Here is a 19,505-nt window from a genome sequence, read left to right as displayed (position 1 = left end):
CAACTTGAGAACCCTGCCCTCTTGTCTTGCTGAGAGTTGCCTGGGAAAAGAGCCCAACCCCCCCCTGGCTCCAACCTCCTTTCAGGGAGTTGCAGAGAGTGATGAGGTCTCCCCTGAGCCTCCTCTTCTCCAGCCTCAACACCCCCAGCTCCCTCAGCCCTTCCTCACAGCAATTCTGCTGGATCCCTTCACAGCCTCCTTGCTCTTCTCTGGACCTGCTCCAGCACCTCAAGCTCCTTCCTGAACTTCCTGAGGGGCCCAGAACTGGACACAGGACTCAAGCTGTGGCCTCACCGGGCTGAGCACAGGGGCAGAATCCCTTCCCTGGACCTGCTGGCCCGCTGTTCCTGAGCCAGCCCAGGATGCCATTGGCCTTCTTGGCCACCTGGGCACACTGCTGGCTCCTGTTCAGCTTCCTGGCAATCCAGACTCCCAGGTCCCTTTCTGCCACTCTGTGCCCAGCCTGGAGCTCCCCATGGGGTTGTTGTGGCCAAATACCCCCAAATACCCACAAAATACCCCAAACCTGTACAAAGTTTACAAGGACTTAATGGAATTTGGAACTTCAAGCAAAGGCTCTGGAATAAGCAGCCCTGTTCACAGCCCACCAGATAGCCTGGGCAAACAGTACAAAACTTGACTTTTCTCAAGTTTTTTCTGCTTAATAGCCAAACCCATTCAGCTTCTATCAAAATCTGCTCCTTAACTTCTGTATTTCATTCCCCCAGCCTGTAAATGGATATTCTCCTATTATTTATTCCTCATGCAGCTTTTGTGAGGCTGCACTTAACGTGAGCAAAGTGGTTTGAGCTCTTTAGCATGAATAAAATATATTTTGCACTTAGACAATTATTGGAGAAAGTGGAAATATTTGAGGGCAGGGGTTTTGATTCGAGGCAGCAAGACTAAACCAACCCTGATTCTCCTGCCTTTGATTGTGATGCTTTACTTGAGTTTTCCTTGCATTTGAAATATGCAGTTCTGCTTTTCTGTTATGTAAATTAATGTTTTTCACCTCACACATCTATTTTTGGAAAAAAGAAGAATTTTCTTCCTTAGGCTAAGCCAGGAAAACTGCAGAACACCATTCTGAGCTATAACTGACAGGGGACCACAAGGTCACTGCATGCACTCAATAGGAAGAGATGCCCACAGGACTCTGAACTTGGAATGTTATCATGTAAATATTTATCTATAAAGGCATCTATCCAGAGAAATACACAAAAATGTTTAATATAGATTAATTAGTCCTTCTGTCCTTTGGTTAGGTGCTCCTAACCAATGCAGCTGCAATCACAACAGTTGTAGACTTCCTTCAAAGTAAAAAGAACTGGGATAAGGATAGAGAAAAAACCACATTGGAAGTCACAGGAACAACACATTTGATACCTTAAAATGGCTCTGCATAATTTAAATTATTTTAGAGGCAAACTTCAGCAAAAGAAAATGTTTGGACTTTATTCAGAACACTGCCATGCAGAAGAGCTCCAGCCACCTGCCACAATGGTCCTTTCTTTTAAATATTTTTTTTTCCACCTCTGCAAAGTGTGCTGATGCCACTGCTGTGTGTGTTCCTAGGTATCAGTGGCATTTAATGGAGAACAGGTATTCTGGAAAATGTTTTTCATATTTACATTTAATCCTATTAACATAAACAGTGTTCACCACCTGCAAATGCCTGACTGTGTAGCATGGGTGACCAAACCTCCCTGCTGCAGCCTGTTCCCTGATTTTCACATATTCCCCTGCTGAGTAAAGAAGAGAAAACAGAAGATTTCCATTTAAGTCATGGGGCAAAATTAGGCACCCATAAATTGCCAGTGTTAAAGCAAGTCAGGGTTGGCAAACTAATTTTTTAAATGCCATCACATGGCACAAGATGACCCCCAAAAAATCAAAGGAATAGAACACCTTTTAATATAGTCTTAAGCAGTGCTGAAACACTGGGGTTTACCCAGGACAAACTAAGAAGCATCTTCTACCCATTCAGATTGTTTAAATTCAATTAAATGCCAACCTAAAGCTTGTTTTCACATTCTGGGATGCGTTCAGCAATGCTGTCACTCACTCCCTACATCCCTCACACGGATGGAATTTCCACCCCCAGCTCTCCTCACCACATCTGGTTTGATGTGCAGTTTCACCCCCCCAAAAATTAAATAATTTGAGCTAGGCACAAACTGACAGCATATTTAGAGAAAGGCCTTAGTAAGTGTGGAATAACAACACAGGGGGTTTGTATACCCTGAAATACAAACCACCAGGGAATAACTGTGGGGGGGAACACATAAAAAATAAACTTAACTTCAAAGCCTTGCTCAAGCTTTTCATTAGTACACTGGGGTTTAAATCACATCTCCAGACAGCAAAACATAAGGCATAATAGAAAACTTCACAGAAAAAAGCTAAAAGAGACCCCAAACAGCTATTCACTCACCCCAAGGCTGTAGGTTTATCCTTTTAACCTTTTATCTGGTTGGGAAAGAAACCTTCAGTCCTAGCAGGTGAGCAAGATTCCACTGTCTAACCCCAGGTATTCTGGTTTTTCACTGTTGAAAAGTGAAATGCCTGATGTCTAGCCTGAAGTGTCACTCTCCTCAGCACTGAAAAGTTTTTAGTCCAGCTAAAAACTGCTGCACAGGGAGGAAAATCCCTCCCCTGGGAAATGCCCAACACCAACAGACCCCAACATCCAGATGAGGTCCTGCCCATCCACCTCTACTTCACCCACTGCAAACAACCCACTGAAATATGCTCACAGCACAAATCCAGAATGCTGGAAAACACAGGTTGGCATCCAAGCTTAAATCTTCTGTTAATAAGCTTAAATATTTAAATATTTTCTGTGAGGGTCAGAGACAGGAGGGGAAGGATTTCTTGCCCTTGGCACCCAAAGGTTGTTCCTTTCCTCATTCCCAAAAAAGACTTTCCATTCCAGCTGACCTCTGTCTTCAGAGTTAAAGGATAAAACAAAACCAGAAAACTTCCCAGCAGGTAGGAACCACAGCCTGGCTCACACCCACCCCAAGACCCAGCAGACTGACACCACTTAGGATGCTCAGTGACAAACCAGACTTCTCCCCCCAAAAAAACCCAAACCAACGAGGCCCAAGCCATCCAAGCCACCAGTGGCCATACATTTATGGTCCCCTCCTACATTGGGACCACACAAAGTCCCCACACCCTCTCTGCCAGAGCTGCTCTCCCAAGGGGGAGGGGAGGGGGAGCCACCTTTCTCCGGACACCCCCAACCCGGGCATGGAGGGAGGGAGGGATGGATGGAGGGGACCCCAGCTCAGCACCCCTGTACTCACCTTCAGAGACCTCAAACTCGGCTGCTCCATTGAGCTGGTAGAGACACCAGTCCCCTGGGCTGTCCCCGGGGGGGCTGCCAGCTGGGCGGGGAGGAAAGGCAGAGTCAGTTCGGGGGCCCCCCCCCCAGGGCTGCTGGAAGGGAGGGAGAGGGATGAGGAAAGGAGAAAAGGGAATGAGGCGGGGGGGGGAAAAGGTAGAGTCGGAGGAGGGGGAAGGAGAGAGCAAAGGAGGGAATGGAGGGATAAGCAGGGATGGGGAAAAGGGGGGGAGCGAAGGGGGGGTGGGAAGGAGAACGTTTCCAGATACCCTGCTTGTGGGACATTGTGTGTTGCCCTCCGACAAGCTCCGAACTGTTCTGTGCTTTGCTCCCAACGCCGGTAGCTCCCGCGCCTCCTCCTTCTCCTTCCAGACGGAGCGGCGCGCTGCCTCGGGGCGCTCCGGGAGCCGGGGGAGGGAGCGAGGAGGGGAAGGAGGGGAAGGAAGGAGGGGAAGGAGGGGAAGGAGGGGATGGCTCCGCCCGGAGCTCCCGGCGGAGGCGGTGCGGAGACCCCGCCGCGTCCACGGCCACCGGGACGCTGCCCCAACAGGTGGCACCCGGCCTTGGGGTGACACCCAGGACACCCCAGGAGCTTGGAGCTCCCGCTGGGGCTTTGCCGGGGCGGGACAGGATGCTCTTCCGACGGCCTCTCTCTCCCAAATCCAAGGTTGGATGTGGCTTTCCCGATGTGGGCTCAGCTTCAGTCATCAGCTCCTCCCCAGGTGCTGCCGGTTCTGCGTGTCCCTCCTCGGATGGATGACCAGGAGCCCCGGGACGGCACCCCCGGACCCCACGCACCGGGGCTCGTTCAGGACTTTTGCTTTCGGCTCTATCCCCATCCCTACGGCCTGGAGACACCCAGCAAAGAAAAAGCTGCAAAAGAAAACCGGAAATTGTCAGGTGAAGGCTAAAGAGTGGTTTCTCATCTAAGCTGTGAACCTCCCTGGGTCCACAAACTCCCCTCACAGCATCCCTGAGAGAGGGGAGTTAAGAAAGTTAACCTGTTGCAAGCTTTTACCACCCTCTTGCTTCCCCACAAAGTGTTCAGGTAAGGATAAATTTTAAACCACTGAAGAGTCACCTGGAGCAGATTTATGTTAATAAATGCCTCTCTTCCTTCCAGACATCCACCCTTGAAAACCCAGCCCCACATCCCACCACAGGAGGGAAAATGCAAAGGTGTGTTTGTTAATTGTTTCTGTGGCTTTATGGGACCTTGAATTTCACAGGATTTTGACTGCTTAGGTTGTAGCTGGCAGCACCCTGCCTACACCTTCTGTCTTCTGGAACCTCCCTGTGTCCCCAAACTCTCCTCACAGCATCCCTGAGAGAGGGGAGTAAGAAAGGTAACCTGTTACCAAAGCTTTACCACCCTCTTGTTTCCCCCACAAAGTGTTCAGGGGCAGGGTGAATTTTGTAACACTGGAAGAGTCACCTGGAGCAGATTTATGTTAATAAATGCCTCTCTTCTTCCAGACATCCACCCTGAAAACCCAGCGACAGGAGGGAAAATGCAAAGGTGTGTTTGTTAATTGTTCTGTGGCTTTATGGCACTTGAATTTCACAGGACTGTGACTGCTTAGGTTGTAGCTGGCAGCACCCTGCCTACACCTTCTGTCTTCTGGAACCTCCCTGCGTCCCCAAACTCCCCTCACAGCATCCCTGAGAGAGGGGAGTAAGAAAAGGTTAACCTGTTAGCAAAGCTTTACCACCCTCTTGCTTCCCCCCACAAAAGTGTTCAGGGGAAGGATTAAATTTTAAAAACACTGGAAGAATCACCTGGAGCAGATTTATGTTAATAAATGCCTCTCTTCTTCCAGACATCCAGCCCTGCATCCCATGGCACGAGGGAAAATACAAAGGTGTGTTTGTTAATTGTTCTGTGGCTTTCTTGGCACTTGAATTCCACAGGACTGTGACTGCTTAGGTTGTAGCTGGCAGCACCCTGCCTACACCTTCTGTCTTCTGGAACCTCCCTGCGTCCCCAAACTCTCCTCACAGCATCCCTGAGAGAGGGGAGTAAGAAAGGTAACCTGTTACCAAAGCTTTACCACCCTCTTGCTTCCCCCACAAAGTGTTCAGGGGAAGGATAAATTTTAAAACACTGGAAGAATCACCTGGAGCAGATTTATGTTAATAAATGCCTCTCTTCTTCCAGACATCCAGCCCTGCATCCCATGGCAGGAGGGAAAATACAAAGGTGTGCTTGTTAATTGTTCTGTGGCTTTCTTGGCACTTGAATTCCACAGGACTGTGACTGCTTAGGTTGTAGCTGGCAGCACCCTGCCTACACCTTCTGTCTTTTTGAGGTGACAGTGTCAGAGGCCCACGCAGAGCAGAGCTCATGTCAGAGAGAGCAAACAGACTTTGCATGAGGGAAGCTTCAGGAATATTACAGGCAGGCTATAATCAAGCAATACTGAGAGATTAGGAGCCAACAAGAGGATAAAATATGGATGTAGGCAGCTGTCATGGCACAGTTACCCTGGCTTCTCTCCCTGCCTTTCTGCTGTTTGTGACATGCTAAGGAAAGGGTGGAGAAGCTTTATTTTCAGCAAAAATTCTGCATGATATGCTTAAATTCATATTTTTTTTTTGCAGGGAGACCCTCCTGATGCCTGTAGGCGTGTAAACTGGGATTTCATTTTTCCTAGTGAAGGCATTCTGTTCAAATATTTATATTTTTTCTCCACTGCATCCAAGGCAGTGTCAGAGTGTGGCCTCTTTGAAAGGAGGACAATTCCATTTTCTGAGGGTACCAGGTTTAAAATGGAAGCAACACCCTGCAAACCTCCTCAGCTGCTTTTAGAAACAGAGCAAAACCCCAACACTTCAGCTTTCCTGGGAACTTCACCTAAATTATAAAAACCATGATGCCTTCTGAGGTAAAAGAACACCAGTATGTATATATATATATATATATATATATACATGAGCCATATGTTTGCTGGATGTGCACCAGCTTTCTTGGAACTGAAAAGGTTTAAGCTGATGATTTGAGGGCAAAAAACATAAAATAAATTTAAAAAAAAGTGTCATTGAGCTGTATTAAAGCTTCATCTGGCTGCTTACAGTGATATTAACTCCTGCTACCAATTATGTACAGGCCCTGATTGCTTTTCATAACAAAGTAATATAAATAAAATTAAACTTAGCCTTCCAGCTTTAGCCTCTTCTTTTAGAAGAAAACTGTGATATTTAGAAACCAGGGCCATGTTCTGGGAGAACATATTAATATTAGAATTATTTTTACTAAAATGTATCAATTTAATGCTGTTCAATGCTGTACTTAATAGGATTTTTCATTCTGGACCTGAAACATTTACAAACACTTTATGTTAAAATATTAACCCATTTTGGCATTTAATTCAGCATACAGTTATTTATTTTATTATTTATTATTATTTATCATTATTTTATTATTAATTTATCATGTACTATTATTTTATTCTTATTTTATTATTTATTTTAATTATTTTATTTTGCATAGGTGCAAATCCCATTTACACTGTCATCTCTTTCTAGAGGTATCTTGAAGTGGGTTAATGTGCACCAATAATTAGCCATTTACATTTATCAGTGCAAGCCTGTAGATGGAAACTTTTAAGCTTATGATTTATGATTATTTATTATATTACGGATTATTCCGTAGTGTAGCGGTTATCACGTTCGCCTCACACGCGAAAGATCCCCGGTTTGTTCCTGGGCGGAAACACCATACCCCAGGGATCAGTGTTGGGCCCAGTGCTGTTCAATATCTTTATTGATGATTTAGATGAGGGGATTGAGTCCATCATCAGCAAGTTTGCAGATGACACTAAGCTGGGGGAGTGTGGATCAGCTGGAAGGCAGGAGGGCTCTGCAGAGGGACCTGGACAGACTGGAGAGTTGGGCTGATCCCAATGGGATGAGGTTCAACACGGCCAAGTGCCGGGTCCTGCACTTTGGCCACAACAACCCATGGGGAGCTCCAGGCTGGGCACAGAGTGGCAGAAAGGGACCTGGGAGTCTGGATTGCCAGGAAGCTGAACAGGAGCCAGCAGTGTGCCCAGGTGGCCAAGAAGGCCAATGGCATCCTGGCCTGTATCAGGAACAGCGTGGCCAGCAGGTCCAGGGAAGGGATTCTGCCCCTGTGCTCAGCCCTGGGGAGGCCACAGCTTGAGTCCTGTGTCCAGTTCTGGGCCCCTCAGGAAGTTCAGGCAGGAGCTTGAGGTGCTGGAGCAGGTCCAGAGAAGAGCAAGGAGGCTGTGAAGGGATCCAGCAGAATTGCTGTGAGGAAGGCTGAGGGAGCTGGGGGTGTTGAGGCTGGAGAAGAGGAGGCTCAGGGGAGACCTCATCACTCTCTCCAACTCCCTGAAAGGAGGTTGGAGCCAGGGGGGGTTGGGCTCTTTTCCCAGGCAACTCTCAGCAAGACAAGAGGGCAGGGTCTCAAGTTGTGCCAGGGGAGGTTTAGGTTGGAGATGAGAAAGAATTTCTTTCTGGAGAGGGTGATCAGGCATTGGAATGGGCTGCCCAGGGAAGTAGTGGATTCTCCGTGTCTGGAGATCTTTCCAAAGAGCCTGGATGTGGCACTGAGTGCCATGGGCTGGGAACTGCAGCGGGAGTGGATCAAGGGTTGGACTTGATGATCTCTGAGGTCCCTTCCAACCCAGCCAATTCTAGGATTCTATGATTCTATGATTATTTCCTTCAGAGTGAGTGGTTTAACTGGGCTGGTGAACTGGTATTGCTAAAACTATAAAGTTGAAGGTGGGAGCAGGCATCACCTTCACCTGATGTCCTTAATGTCCTGAATATCTTTAGTTTTTCCACTGGTTGGAACCCAGCTGTGGGTTTGGTATGTTCTTAGTTTGTCATTTTATTTTTGCAACGTTGTTAAAAACCCGAGGAGAACCTAAGGAATGGAGACAAGTTGCCTTTTACAGCTTTAAAAGAAAATATTTTGGGTTTTAGTATCACAGCAATAGATCGAGCCAGGGGGGATGAACAGTTACACCTGAAATAAAGAACTGGTGCTCAGTTCAAATTAATTTCCTGGGGTGGTAAAATAATAATAATAATAATAATAATAATAATAATAATAATAATAATAATAATAGGATTTGTAGTCGTCTGAGATGCAGCACTGCACATTTCTCAAAGCTGTCTGGTTTTACAAGAAAAAATGTCCCAGATCCACCAGGACCTCCCCAGGGGCTCAGTTGGTACCTGGCTCTGGCACCCCCAACACCTGCAGAGCAGCTTGGGGCTGAGCCAAAGTCACTCAAAAAATGAAGAGAAATAAAAATAAATAAAAATAAAATAAAATAATAAGATAATGTCATGAAATAATAAAAATGAAAAATAAAATAATTAAAAATCATAAAAATAATAACGTATTAGATAAAAATAATATAAAATTAATAAAATAAAACTAAAACTAAAATAAAATTTTAAAAAGATTAAAAATAAATTCATAAAAATAGTAAAATAAAATGAAGTTAAATAAAAAGTAAAAAAATAAAATAAAAATAAAAAAAGAAAAATAAAAAATTAAAAAATAAAATAAGAGTAAAAATAAAATTTAAAAAAGATAAGAAAATAAAAATAAATAAAAGAGTAAAAATAAAATTTAAAAAATAAAAAATAAATTCAAAAATAATAAAATAAAATGAAGTTAAATAAAAAGTAAAAATAAAATAAAAAATAAAAATAAAAAAAATAAAAAATAAAAAATAAAAAATAAAACGAACATTTAAAAATAAAATAAAATAAAATAAAATAAAATAAAATAAAATAAAATAAAATAAAAAAAAAAAAAAATCCTCTCCTGACAGGTCAGCTGCTGTTAAACCCATTCCCGAACAAAGCCTCCTCTCCGAACCTGCCCCCGGGCTATGAAGATGGCACCTGGGGCGCGGCCACCACCGCCTCTTCCCCTCCCGCCGGACCCGGGAGGCGGTACCGAGGCGGAACCGAGGCGGAACCGAGGCGGTACCGGGGCTGCGAGCAGGAGGCGGAAGCGCGGAAGGGAGCGGAGGAGCCGCCATGGTGCCGCTGGTTCTTCTCTTGCTCCTCGGCTCCTTCCCACCCGGGACGTGGGGTTCGGGGGAGCTGCGGGCTTTCGTGGTGCCCACAGCCACATGGACGTCGGTTGGGTGTACACGGTGCAGGTGGGGGGCCCGGGAAGGGGTTCTGGGGGGTTCGGGAAGGGTTGGGTCTCTCGGGGGGGTTGCAGCTTGTGGAGCTCACCGGAGTTGGGTCAGGTTGGGTGAGGAGGAGGCGGTGACCCAGGTTCTGCCTGCGGGAATTCCACTCGGGGGTTTCTTCTCCAGCTCCTGTTACCTGTGTGCTGCAGGATGCTCCTGATGGATTTATTATTCTTATTTTAATTATTAATTTTTAAGCGAAAATCTTCAGCCTTTCTTTGGTCTGCTTTGATTCTGTGCATCATTCTATACATCCCTGGGGGTTGAACTAGATAACCTTTAAAGGTCCCTTCCAACTCAGATTATTCTATGATTCTCTGCTTACCAGATCCATAGAATCACACAAGATTTTCTTCCTCTTTTTGTTTGGCTTGCTGCTAAGGCAAAACCCCAGGAAACATTTTTGTCTTGGCTCAGAGAGGTGGCCAGGGTGGCATCATTGGGGCGTCATTACTTAGCAGCAAAGTTTTGAAAAATAAAGGAGATGCAGAGCAAAATAAATCAAGTGGTGCATTAATAGCTTTTATATTGGTTAGTTGAATTCCTGGGTTCTTCATTAATATAAATTTCTTTCCTTTACATGAAAGATGCTGTGGATACTTCAGTAGTGTAGTGATGCAGCATCAGATGTTTAGGAGTAATAATAAAATGAGCTAATGGCTCACCCAAAAAAGCTGTGAATGTGTTTTGTTTCCCCTTCCTTGAGAAGAAAAATGAATTTCTCCTGCAGTAATTCCAACTCCGAATTCCTACTCAGAAAACTGCACCAGAGAACACGAAACTAGTTTTTGGTTTGGGTCACTCAGTGGTTGAAGATCTCCAAGGAAAATGAAACATCATTATTTTTTTTTTTTCAGTTTTGTTGTGGTTGAGAAGATGCAATTGCTTGAAGCCTTAATTCCTCTGCTGTTAAAATGTATAGGAAACTTGATTAAATTAAAACTGTGGGTTCCTATTTTACATATCAGGTTAATTTTTAGGTGGGGGAGAGATCTTTATGTCAGTGATTTTCAGATCATAGAATCCTAGAATTGGCTGGGTTGGAAGGGACCTCAGAGATCATCAAGTCCAACCCTTGATCCACTCCCGCTGCAGTTCCCAGCCCATGGCACTCAGTGCCACATCCAGGCTCTTTGGAAATATCTCCAGACACGGAGAATCCACTACTTCCCTGGGCAGCCCATTCCAATGCCTGATCACCCTCTCCAGAAAGAAATCCTTGCTCATCTCCAACCTAAACCTCCCCTGGCACAACTTGAGACCCTGCCCTCTTGTCTTGCTGAGAGTTGCCTGGGAAAAGAGCCCAACCCCCCCTGGCTCCAACCTCCTTTCAGGGAGTTGGAGAGAGTGATGAGGTCTCCCCTGAGCCTCCTCTTCTCCAGCCTCAACACCCCAGCTCCCTCAGCCCTTCCTCACAGCAATTCTGCTGGATCCCTTCACAGCCTCCTTGCTCTTCTCTGCACCTGCTCCAGCACCTCAATCTCCTTCCTGAGCTGAGGGCCCAGAACTGGACACAGGACTCAAGCTGTGGCTCTCCCAGAGCTGAGCACAGGGGCAGAATCCCTTCCCTGGACCTGCTGGCCACGCTGTTCCTGAGCCAGCCCAGGATGCCATTGGCCTTCTTGGCCACCTGGGCACACTGCTGGCTCCTCTTCAGCTTCCTGGCAATCCAGACTCCCAGGTCCCTTTCTGCCACTCTGTGCCCAGCCTGGAGCTCCCCATGGGGTTGTTGTGGCCAAAGTGCAGGACCCGGCACTTGGCCGTGTTGAACCTCATCCCGCTGGATCAGCCCAACTCTCCAGTCTGTCCAGGTCTCTGCAGGCCCTCCTGCCTTCCAGATGTAGGTGTGTTGGTTGTGGTGTGTGTTCTGAAGCAGTAGTGTAAGTAGAGAAGTGTTGTGGTTGGTGTTCAGATATCTGTGTGTTAACATGCAGTTACTTTGTGGGAAGAAGCATCTTTGTTACAGCCATTGCAGGAAATTCTAGGATTTCTACTGCTGCCTTTAGACATTCTGTGTCACTTTTAAATTAAATAAGGGGTGGAAGACTGGATCATCAGAAGCTGTTCTGGGAAGGGTACTTGTACACTAAATACCTCTGTGTGCACAACTTTTAAATGATTTTAATGATGTTCCTTTGCTACCATGGGATGGGCTGTGACCATCTGATAGATGATTTGGTGGGTACAGCTGTCATGTTGGCATTCCAGTAAAATCCACAGGATTTCTGGAATACAGGTTGCCTTGAGAAGGACACAGGCAGGATGGATGCAGAGGTGCTGATGATTCTGCTCCAACGCTCAAGCTCCATTTGGGCTCTGCCAGTTTGGTTTTACTTTATCCTAAAACATCGAGCAGAACGGAGTTTTTTTTCATGCCTGAAACTGCCATGATCGTTTTATTTTGCTTTATATTTATCAGTGGATGAAACCAGCAAGGCACACCAGCAGGAACAATTCTGATAGTTCAGGCCATCAGAAACTCGAGGATGAAGTGTGCATGAGGGCTTTTAAAATATGTTGGTGCCTTGTCTCATGATTTATGTGTTGATTTAAGGTAAGCAATGAGGGACAGGGTGAGCTGTTCCCTCAGAGCTTCCTTTTCCCAGGCAGAGGATGTATTTTGGAGCAGAAGAGTCCTCTTGGTGGATGTAAGAACTTCATCCTTCTGAGTGTCCAAAGTGTGCAACAAGTGTGAGGTTTTGTTCTCTCCTCCAGCCCAATAAGTGTTGAGCACAGCCCCTAAAGGTAAAACAGAGTTTATTTTCTCCTATTTTTTTTTTCTTTCAGGAAAGCATGAAGGCTTATGCAGCAAATGTCTACACCTCTGTTGTGGAAGAGCTGAGGAGAGGGAAGCAGCGCAGATTTATTGCTGTGGAGCAGGAATTCTTCCGGCTCTGGTGGGATGAGGTGGCCACAGCCAGGCAGAAGCAGCAGGTGAGTTGTGTCCCAGCCAGACTTCTCTGCTCCACACTCTTCCCAGAGGCCAAGGAAGGGCAAAACCCTTCACCCATTTCATTTTTACCCAGGTCTTGTGCAAGCTGTCTCTGAACCTGCTGCTCCCTATGGAAGGAGCTGAGCTCTAAAGGGAGCTGCCAGGGGTTAAATCCCCAGGTGGAGATGAGAGCAGTGGGAGGCAGCAACCTTTGCACTGAAGACTTTACATTTCTGCTTTATCAGTGGATTTTCTTGCTTGGGGACATGCCAGATCCCAGCTCTCAGATATGGGAAGTTCTGTCTCGGGTTGAAGCTTACAAAGTGCTGCCTATCAGGCTGGTTTCAAGGAGGAATTTTCTCTTCTTTCCTGTTTTTCCTGTTAAGTACTGCTCAAAAAAAACCAAGGATCGTGCAGCAAAGAGGTGACAGGAGATTCAGCATCATGAGCTTGTTTCTTGGGTGTTCTGATTTACAAGCTGACATCCCTTTCAGTCTTTAGGGCTTTGATCTGGGACTGTTTGGTTTTTTTTCCTGCTAAAGTGACTGAAAAATTTTGTCATTTCTTCTTTCCTCTGGCATGAAACAAACATGTTGAAACCTAAGGGCAGGCAGATGGATGAGCAGCTTGGCATGGGTTGCATGGAAGTGCAAGATGCTTGAGTTTTGGATCCTAAAACCAGAGGATGTGCAGGTGCAGCTCCCATAGGCACACTCAGAACACCTTGCTCTGGTTTGTTATCAGAATCCAGCCCAAACCTGTACACTACATGCAGTTTATTTCAGTTATTTTAAGTGCTAGATGTTTAAGGTGTTATGTAGACTCCTCTTGTCTGGGTTTTTTTTTAATTTATTTCTTTTTTTAATCTACTCCTTCCCCAGATTTTGACTTTTCTGTGATGGTTCAGTAAATAGCAGTTTACAACCTGTGTGCAGCTGACCTTTGGATGAGAGGTTTTGCTGTGGATAGGCTCTGGTTCACTGGTTTTGTACAGGTTTTTTTTTTGCTTGCCCTTGTTTTTAATTAGAAAACTGTAAGTCTGGTGAAGGAATAAAGAAAAGAGCATAGGAACTGCTTTTTGCAGGGACAGAAGAGTCACTTTTTAGGGTAAATTGCTCCTGTTTCATGTAGGCTATGCTGCTGTAACCCCAATATAAGGTTTGTTTTTCTACAATCTATTCTTGCTGTTACGTGGAATCCAGAAGAATAAATGTGTGTGTTATTTGACCTCAGTAGTACAAATGATTCAGCCTTTAATTTCCTACCCTAATTACTGATAATTGTTGCTTTTATGCATTTTAGTCAGTTCTCTAGTTACTTAGAGTTGCTTCTTTGAACAGTAAAATGGTTACAACCAAATTAATTTAAAACCTGTTTGTCAAACCTTTAATCTCTAATAATATTTAAGAACTGTGATGCTTTCTGAGGAGTTGCAAATATTGGGGCCTGAAATTAGGTCACCCTGGTTGCTGTCCTGCTTTTTCCACTTGAATTTCAGCATTAATGATTTCCTGTAGTGCAGGCATCCTAGTTCTAGAATTTCCTATTTTATTTTTTTTTCTTAATTTTGCTCAGAATGCAGGTTTTAATTCTAGATTCTTTTGGGATGTTTATTTAGGATTAGGTTTAAAACCTAATTAGCATTAAAAACTGGTAAAAGGTATGGCCTGGGTGCTGAAGCTGAGCTTTCATTTCAGACAAGAGAATCTATAGGAGTGAAACGTGGAGGTTTTCAGCCAGGTAGGAACCTCTCAGTTCTCAGTGCATGTTATTTTCAGTGTTTTCTTGTGTGAACCATTTCTGTTGCCCTCCCTGGCTTGGTGTTAACTAAGGAAAAATAATGTGTAGGCACTTCTGCCTGGTTTGTTGGGCTGAGATAATAAAAGAGGAGTAGTAGTTGACACTGATATGTTCTGATATGTTCTACTACTATTAGCAGGCTACTCCTTGTAGTATTATAGTGTGCCTTTTTCCTTGGTTCCTCTTTGCTTTTACCCAGTTCTGGTCAGCAATAGTGCTTGTCAGTAGAAATAGTTGGGTTTTGGTTGGTTTTTTTGTGTTGTTTTTGTTTTTTCTTAAGAGTGGATATTATTTAAATGACCTGAATTATTTTTCTTCTGTTTCCCAGTGGTTCCACAAACCTTATATTAAAACAAAACATTTCCATGGCCCAAAGTTTGGATGCTGCTTGGACATCCACCCAAATGGGAAATAAGAGCCAGAGATGCTTTTGATGTAGGTTAGAAGCAGTTCTGTGCTGACACCAGATATCAGCTATCTGCTCCCCCAGCATGCTAATCAGTCACCACAGTTGCCTGGAACTAATTTCTGAATGCTGAGCCCTGAAGCATTTTCCCAACATTGGGAAGGAGAGGAATGAGTATAATCAACATTGACAATCTGGCATCATATCTGAGCAGACACAGGGCATCCACTGAAGGGTCCTGGGGAAATAAAACATCACAGCTCTGGATTTGGCATCCTACATGACAGATTTGGGAAAAAAAAATAAAAGAGAGGTGGAGAGTGAAATACATATTTATACCAGTTCTCTTTGTTGGAAGTTTGAGGTAGTGAAGTTCTGTGAACTGAACTAGAACTGTGAAGTTCTAGGTAGTGAAGTACTGATAATAAATAAAAACAAGTTTCCCTAAGGGGACACAAACTATTTCTCCCTGCATACAGCACATTTGCTTGAAGTTGTACTTGACAGCATACTTGTTTGTAGTGGCTGAAAAGCAATAAAATCATCAAATTAAAAGAAAACCACAAAATCTTGAACAGTTGAACCAGTTGTAATAAATCAGCAGTTTTAAACTAGGACCAAGAGACCAGAAATGAAGGTAAGCAGTGGGATTATCAGGCAGGCAAACATGCTACCTATGAAATAACTATTTCTTAGTACAGAAATAACTACTTCTTAATAAAGAAAGAACTATTTCTTAGTAAAGCATCCTGCCTCATGTCATGGCTGTCTGAAGGAAGGCAGGAGGGATGTATTTGTGGCCAGAGCCACTCTGTGTCCTCCCTGGATCCCACAGATCTGAGTCTCCAGACTGTAAAACAAAACCCTGGGCCTGGCCTTTGCTGCTTGATGATTTTGCTTTCTCATCCAGCCACCCTCTGCTTTCCTAAGCCAAGAGAGATGCAGCAGGAGGGAGATTTTGGGAGAAGCTCTAAGATCTCTGGTTTAATCCCCCAGCTCTGGTTGCCTGCAGGCAGGATGCTGAGCTGTGTATGGGATGAGTCTGGTGGTCTGGGTGATGTGCTGTGATCTGCAGTGAATTTTCAGCCTTTCTGGGCTGCAGTGATGCTTTTGTCTTTAATTTCATTATCCCAGGTCCATGAGTTACTTCAGGAAGGACAACTGGAATTTGTCATTGGAGGGCAAAGTGATGCATGATGAAGCTGTGGCACTCATTGATGATCAAATTCTACAGCTGACAGGTATGCAAATTTGCACTTAACTTTTATTTTCCCTTCTTCTGACCTTGAGCAGCTCTGTTGGCTTTTCATTTCTCCACCCCTAGGCTGCTCTTATCCTTATTCTTTTAGACCTGACTGAAGCAACTTTTATTTTTACCTGTCTGTGAGTTATCTGTATAAAAACTTTTACTTAAAAACCAAATCCTACCACTCAACAGTTCTGCAGAAAGCAAAAGGGTTACTGGAAGCTGGCTTGAAGTTTAATGGACAGTGGCCTTGGGTGTGTATGTTTGAGAGTTTAATCTCTTGGGAAGAAAGTTAGGTGAAATTTGTTGGTATGAAATGCCCTGGAAGAAAATGGAAGAAAACCATCTCCAGCTGATGGTTTCAAGAGTTTTGGGGTTACCTTCATCTGGTAAAATAAAAAGAAAGAGAAGTAATCATGCCCCCCCAGTTCTACAGATGCCTGTTGATATAATATAAAGGAGGAGCCCTTCTTTTGGGGTGAGAGGGGAGGAATTAGCACCACTCTCTGCCATGGCCCCATTTCAGGGCTACACTGGGAGAAGCTCTCTATGTGGGAGGTTAAAACACTTTAAAGGTTTTTTTTTGGGCTTAGTACAGATTTCTCCAAAGAAAACAGTAATATTGACTGAAGTCTTTTGGTTAGATGGAAAACACAGCTTTTCTTTCAGTGGTGTTAGATTGTTTCCAATATAATATTTAATTCTGCTTATAAACTTTATTTTTAAAGAAAACCCAAGTTTGGTAACTTGTTCAGCAGGAACAAAAGCATTAAAATCTATTAAAATTCTCATTTATTTTTCTTGAATCTACTCAGTATGAGTATATCCAAACAGAACAGTGCATCCTTGCATTGTGTGTGAGGTTTTTCTGGAGATGACAAAGCCAGTGCTGACTTTTGGGCTCTGCATTTCATGTCTTCTCCTGTTTGTCCCAGCCAGCTGTGTTTTGGGAAAGCTTGGCAAACTCTGCCTAAAATGTGCTTCAGTCAGGAGAGTTAAATAAACACCTTAGTTATGAATATATTCACTAGAGAAGCTGTTTTACCTTGGGAAAGATGAAGTGAAAAGAGAAATGCCTTGCAACCTGCTATGCAGAAATTTGGAATCAAGTTAGTCCAGAATGGGGGAGATGTGGTTGTATTTTCAGATATTTCTGAGCACAGTTCCTCAGCTATGAAATTAAGGTAGATATCTATGTATAAATATATTAAAAATATATTGAAAATATATATAAAATCTATTTTTTTATTATAATGAGGATCCCAGTTTGCTACACTGGAGTTGTGAGTAAAATTGCTTAGCTGGTTGGTTTACTCTCATTTAAATGATTTCCCAGAGTTTATTCTGTTGCCTGGCTGGTTTAGGGGGTACTTTTTTTAAATACAGTACAAATTCATTGACATTGTAAATAACATCTTGTGTCAAGATTGCTGCTAACCTTTCTTTTTTTTTTACAATTGAGGGTCATATTTATAGTAGTTTTGATCCTGGATGGCTTCCCTGTCCCTGTGGCTTTGATATGAGACTGAAACCTTCTGAGAATGAGTTGGTGTAAAAATAAACTAAAACCCAACTAAAACTTGGTGTTTTCATGACCTTAAGTTGGCCTGAAGCTCATCTGTCTCTAAGTGCATTTTCCCAGGGCTGCCTCTAATCATAATTCCTTTTTCTTACTCACCTTTTCTGATGTTAATAAGTTGTACTTGTCACAGCCAAATAAATATTGTCAGGGTGAAACTTTCTGCTTGTATTTCTGAAAATTTAATGCATTCATTAAATTCCTGACACTTCAAATGCTTTGGAAAACTGCAACAAAGAGCTAAATGTCAAGGGCTCATTTGGAATTCTGTTTACACACTGAATCCATAACAGGAATTGGTGGAAGGGTTCCTAACACAACCAAATTTTGCTTTGCAGAGGGCCATGGATTTTTGTATGAAACTTTTGGGATCAGGCCTCAGTTTTCTTGGCACGTTGACCCTTTTGGAGCTTCAGCTACCACCCCAACTCTTTTTGCTCTGGCTGGTTTCAATGCTCATCTGATTTCTCGGATCGACTACGATCTGAAGGCTGCCATGCAGAAAAACAAGGTAAAAAAACAAGTAAATCCTCAGCAATGGAACCCACTGCCAGCCTCTGCTTAGAGTAACCTAAACCCTGACTTTGGGATCAACATCCCCTTGATCAATGCAGAAAACATAGGTATTCTTAAGAAGTGACATGCTGATTGCATGTGGTAACAGTGAAATATATTGAAAGCTTAAAATGGGGTCAGTAATAGCTCCATAATTTCTGGTAAAGGATAAAATGTTGTCCAGCCTGAAAAAGATATAAAATGTAAGCAGCTGGGCAAGGCTGAAGTGGGCAGTGAAGGAGAAGTATTGAAACTGGAGGCATCTAGGCTGGGTTTCAGCTTCCCTTGAGAAAATCTTAGATAAGTTGGGTTTTGGGTTTTTTTTAATAGACTTTTTGTAAGTGTAATGTGTGTGGCTGTGGTTGTCATGCTTGGAACATGGATTTGTGCCTGGAAGAATGATATTGCTGGGTTGGTTGGGCTGGATGCTAAAAATTCTCCTGAACTTCATTTTAATTTCATGTTTTGCCTCCTCTCCCTGTGGCCCATACACAGGAAATGTTTTTTTTTTAATGTCAGTCTTGGACCCTGACCTGTCATCAATTTTGCCCCCTAAATTGGGTGAAAATAAGAGGCTCTCCTTAGTACAAAGTGAGCATTAGGGGTTTGTGGCTCTTGAGTGAAACTCAAGCATCCCTGAAGAAGACAGCAGAATTCCTGTTGGATTTGGTGAAGCCAGAACCACCTGATGGTTGCAGTGAATTGCAATACTTGCTAGCATCTTTATGACCTTTTGGCAATTTTTCCCCCACTTAATTTTACTTCAGGCACCTGACACAAAGCTGGAAAAATTCAGTTCCTGCTGCTGAAGCACAGATTCCCACTGCCTGCAGTGCAATCCAGGGTCTTTCCTCCCTTGGAGGAGTTGAACTGAAAGAAGTGAGGTGTGATGCCTGTGGAAAGCTGGGCTTTTAGATGGATTTTAGCAGCATTGGCAGGATGCTGTCTCCTCTCCTTCTCCATCAGTCTGAATGGGAAGAGGCAGCACAAAGCCTCCTCTATACCCTGCTTGGGGTACCATTAGGTGGCCTCAACTAAAACACCTAAATTACTGAAAATGGGAGAAGATGGGCACTCTGAAACCTGAAGGTTTTAATGATGGGTTTTCTGTGCTTGTGATGAAAGGTAATGGTTTCTTACCATTTTTCTTTATTTTTTTTTTTTTTCAGAAGCTTCAGTTTGTATGGCAAGGCTCCCCTTCCTTAGCTGACAGCCAGGAGATCTTCACCCACGTGATGGATCAGTACAGCTACTGCACCCCACCACAAATACCTTTTTCAAACAGGTCTGGATATTCCCAAATAGAAATATATTGTTGGAATTGATGCATTTGCTTTGACTCTTCTGTTTCAGCACCATTCTGCTGCTTTCTCCTGACCTGCAGCAGGTCAAGGAGGTGTCTGAATTCCTTGGATCTGGTTAGGATTTATTAAGCCCCCCCCCAAGC

General features: G+C 43.9%; 2 protein-coding genes across 2 annotated transcripts; both read left to right on the top strand.

The window, feature by feature from the left end:
- Positions 1 to 9,228: 9,228 nt before the first annotated feature.
- LOC115598263 (epididymis-specific alpha-mannosidase-like) lies at positions 9,229 to 15,863 on the top strand (the record flags this gene model as incomplete). Its single annotated transcript, XM_030449933.1, has 3 exons — positions 9,229 to 9,504; positions 12,328 to 12,474; positions 15,813 to 15,863. Coding segments are annotated over exons 1-3 (474 nt in total), but the record flags the coding sequence as incomplete, so codon positions are not given.
- A 4-nt stretch (positions 15,864 to 15,867) lies between these two features.
- Positions 15,868 to 19,383, top strand: LOC115598262 (epididymis-specific alpha-mannosidase-like). Its single transcript, XM_030449932.1, has 3 exons — positions 15,868 to 15,919; positions 17,842 to 18,014; positions 19,228 to 19,383. Exons 1-3 carry the CDS (start codon positions 15,868 to 15,870, stop codon positions 19,381 to 19,383), a joined length of 381 nt encoding a protein of 126 aa, XP_030305792.1.
- Positions 19,384 to 19,505: the final 122 nt, after the last annotated feature.

This window comes from Calypte anna, chromosome 4A (genome assembly GCF_003957555.1).
Source record: "Calypte anna isolate BGI_N300 chromosome 4A, bCalAnn1_v1.p, whole genome shotgun sequence".
NCBI classification, from domain to species: Eukaryota; Metazoa; Chordata; class Aves; order Apodiformes; family Trochilidae; genus Calypte; species Calypte anna.
This window is presented reverse-complemented; position numbering and strand designations above follow the sequence as displayed.

Bases quoted from the DNA above. Each gene is read 5' to 3' on its own strand.
- LOC115598262 (XM_030449932.1), top strand. From the start codon at position 15,868: ATGCATGATGAAGCTGTGGCACTCATTGATGATCAAATTCTACAGCTG. The intron at 15,920-17,841 runs GTATGCAAATTT...TTTGCTTTGCAG, and splicing joins TCAAATTCTACAGCTGACAG to AGGGCCATGGATTTTTGTAT. The intron at 18,015-19,227 runs GTAAAAAAACAA...TTTTTTTTTCAG, and splicing joins CTGCCATGCAGAAAAACAAG to AAGCTTCAGTTTGTATGGCA.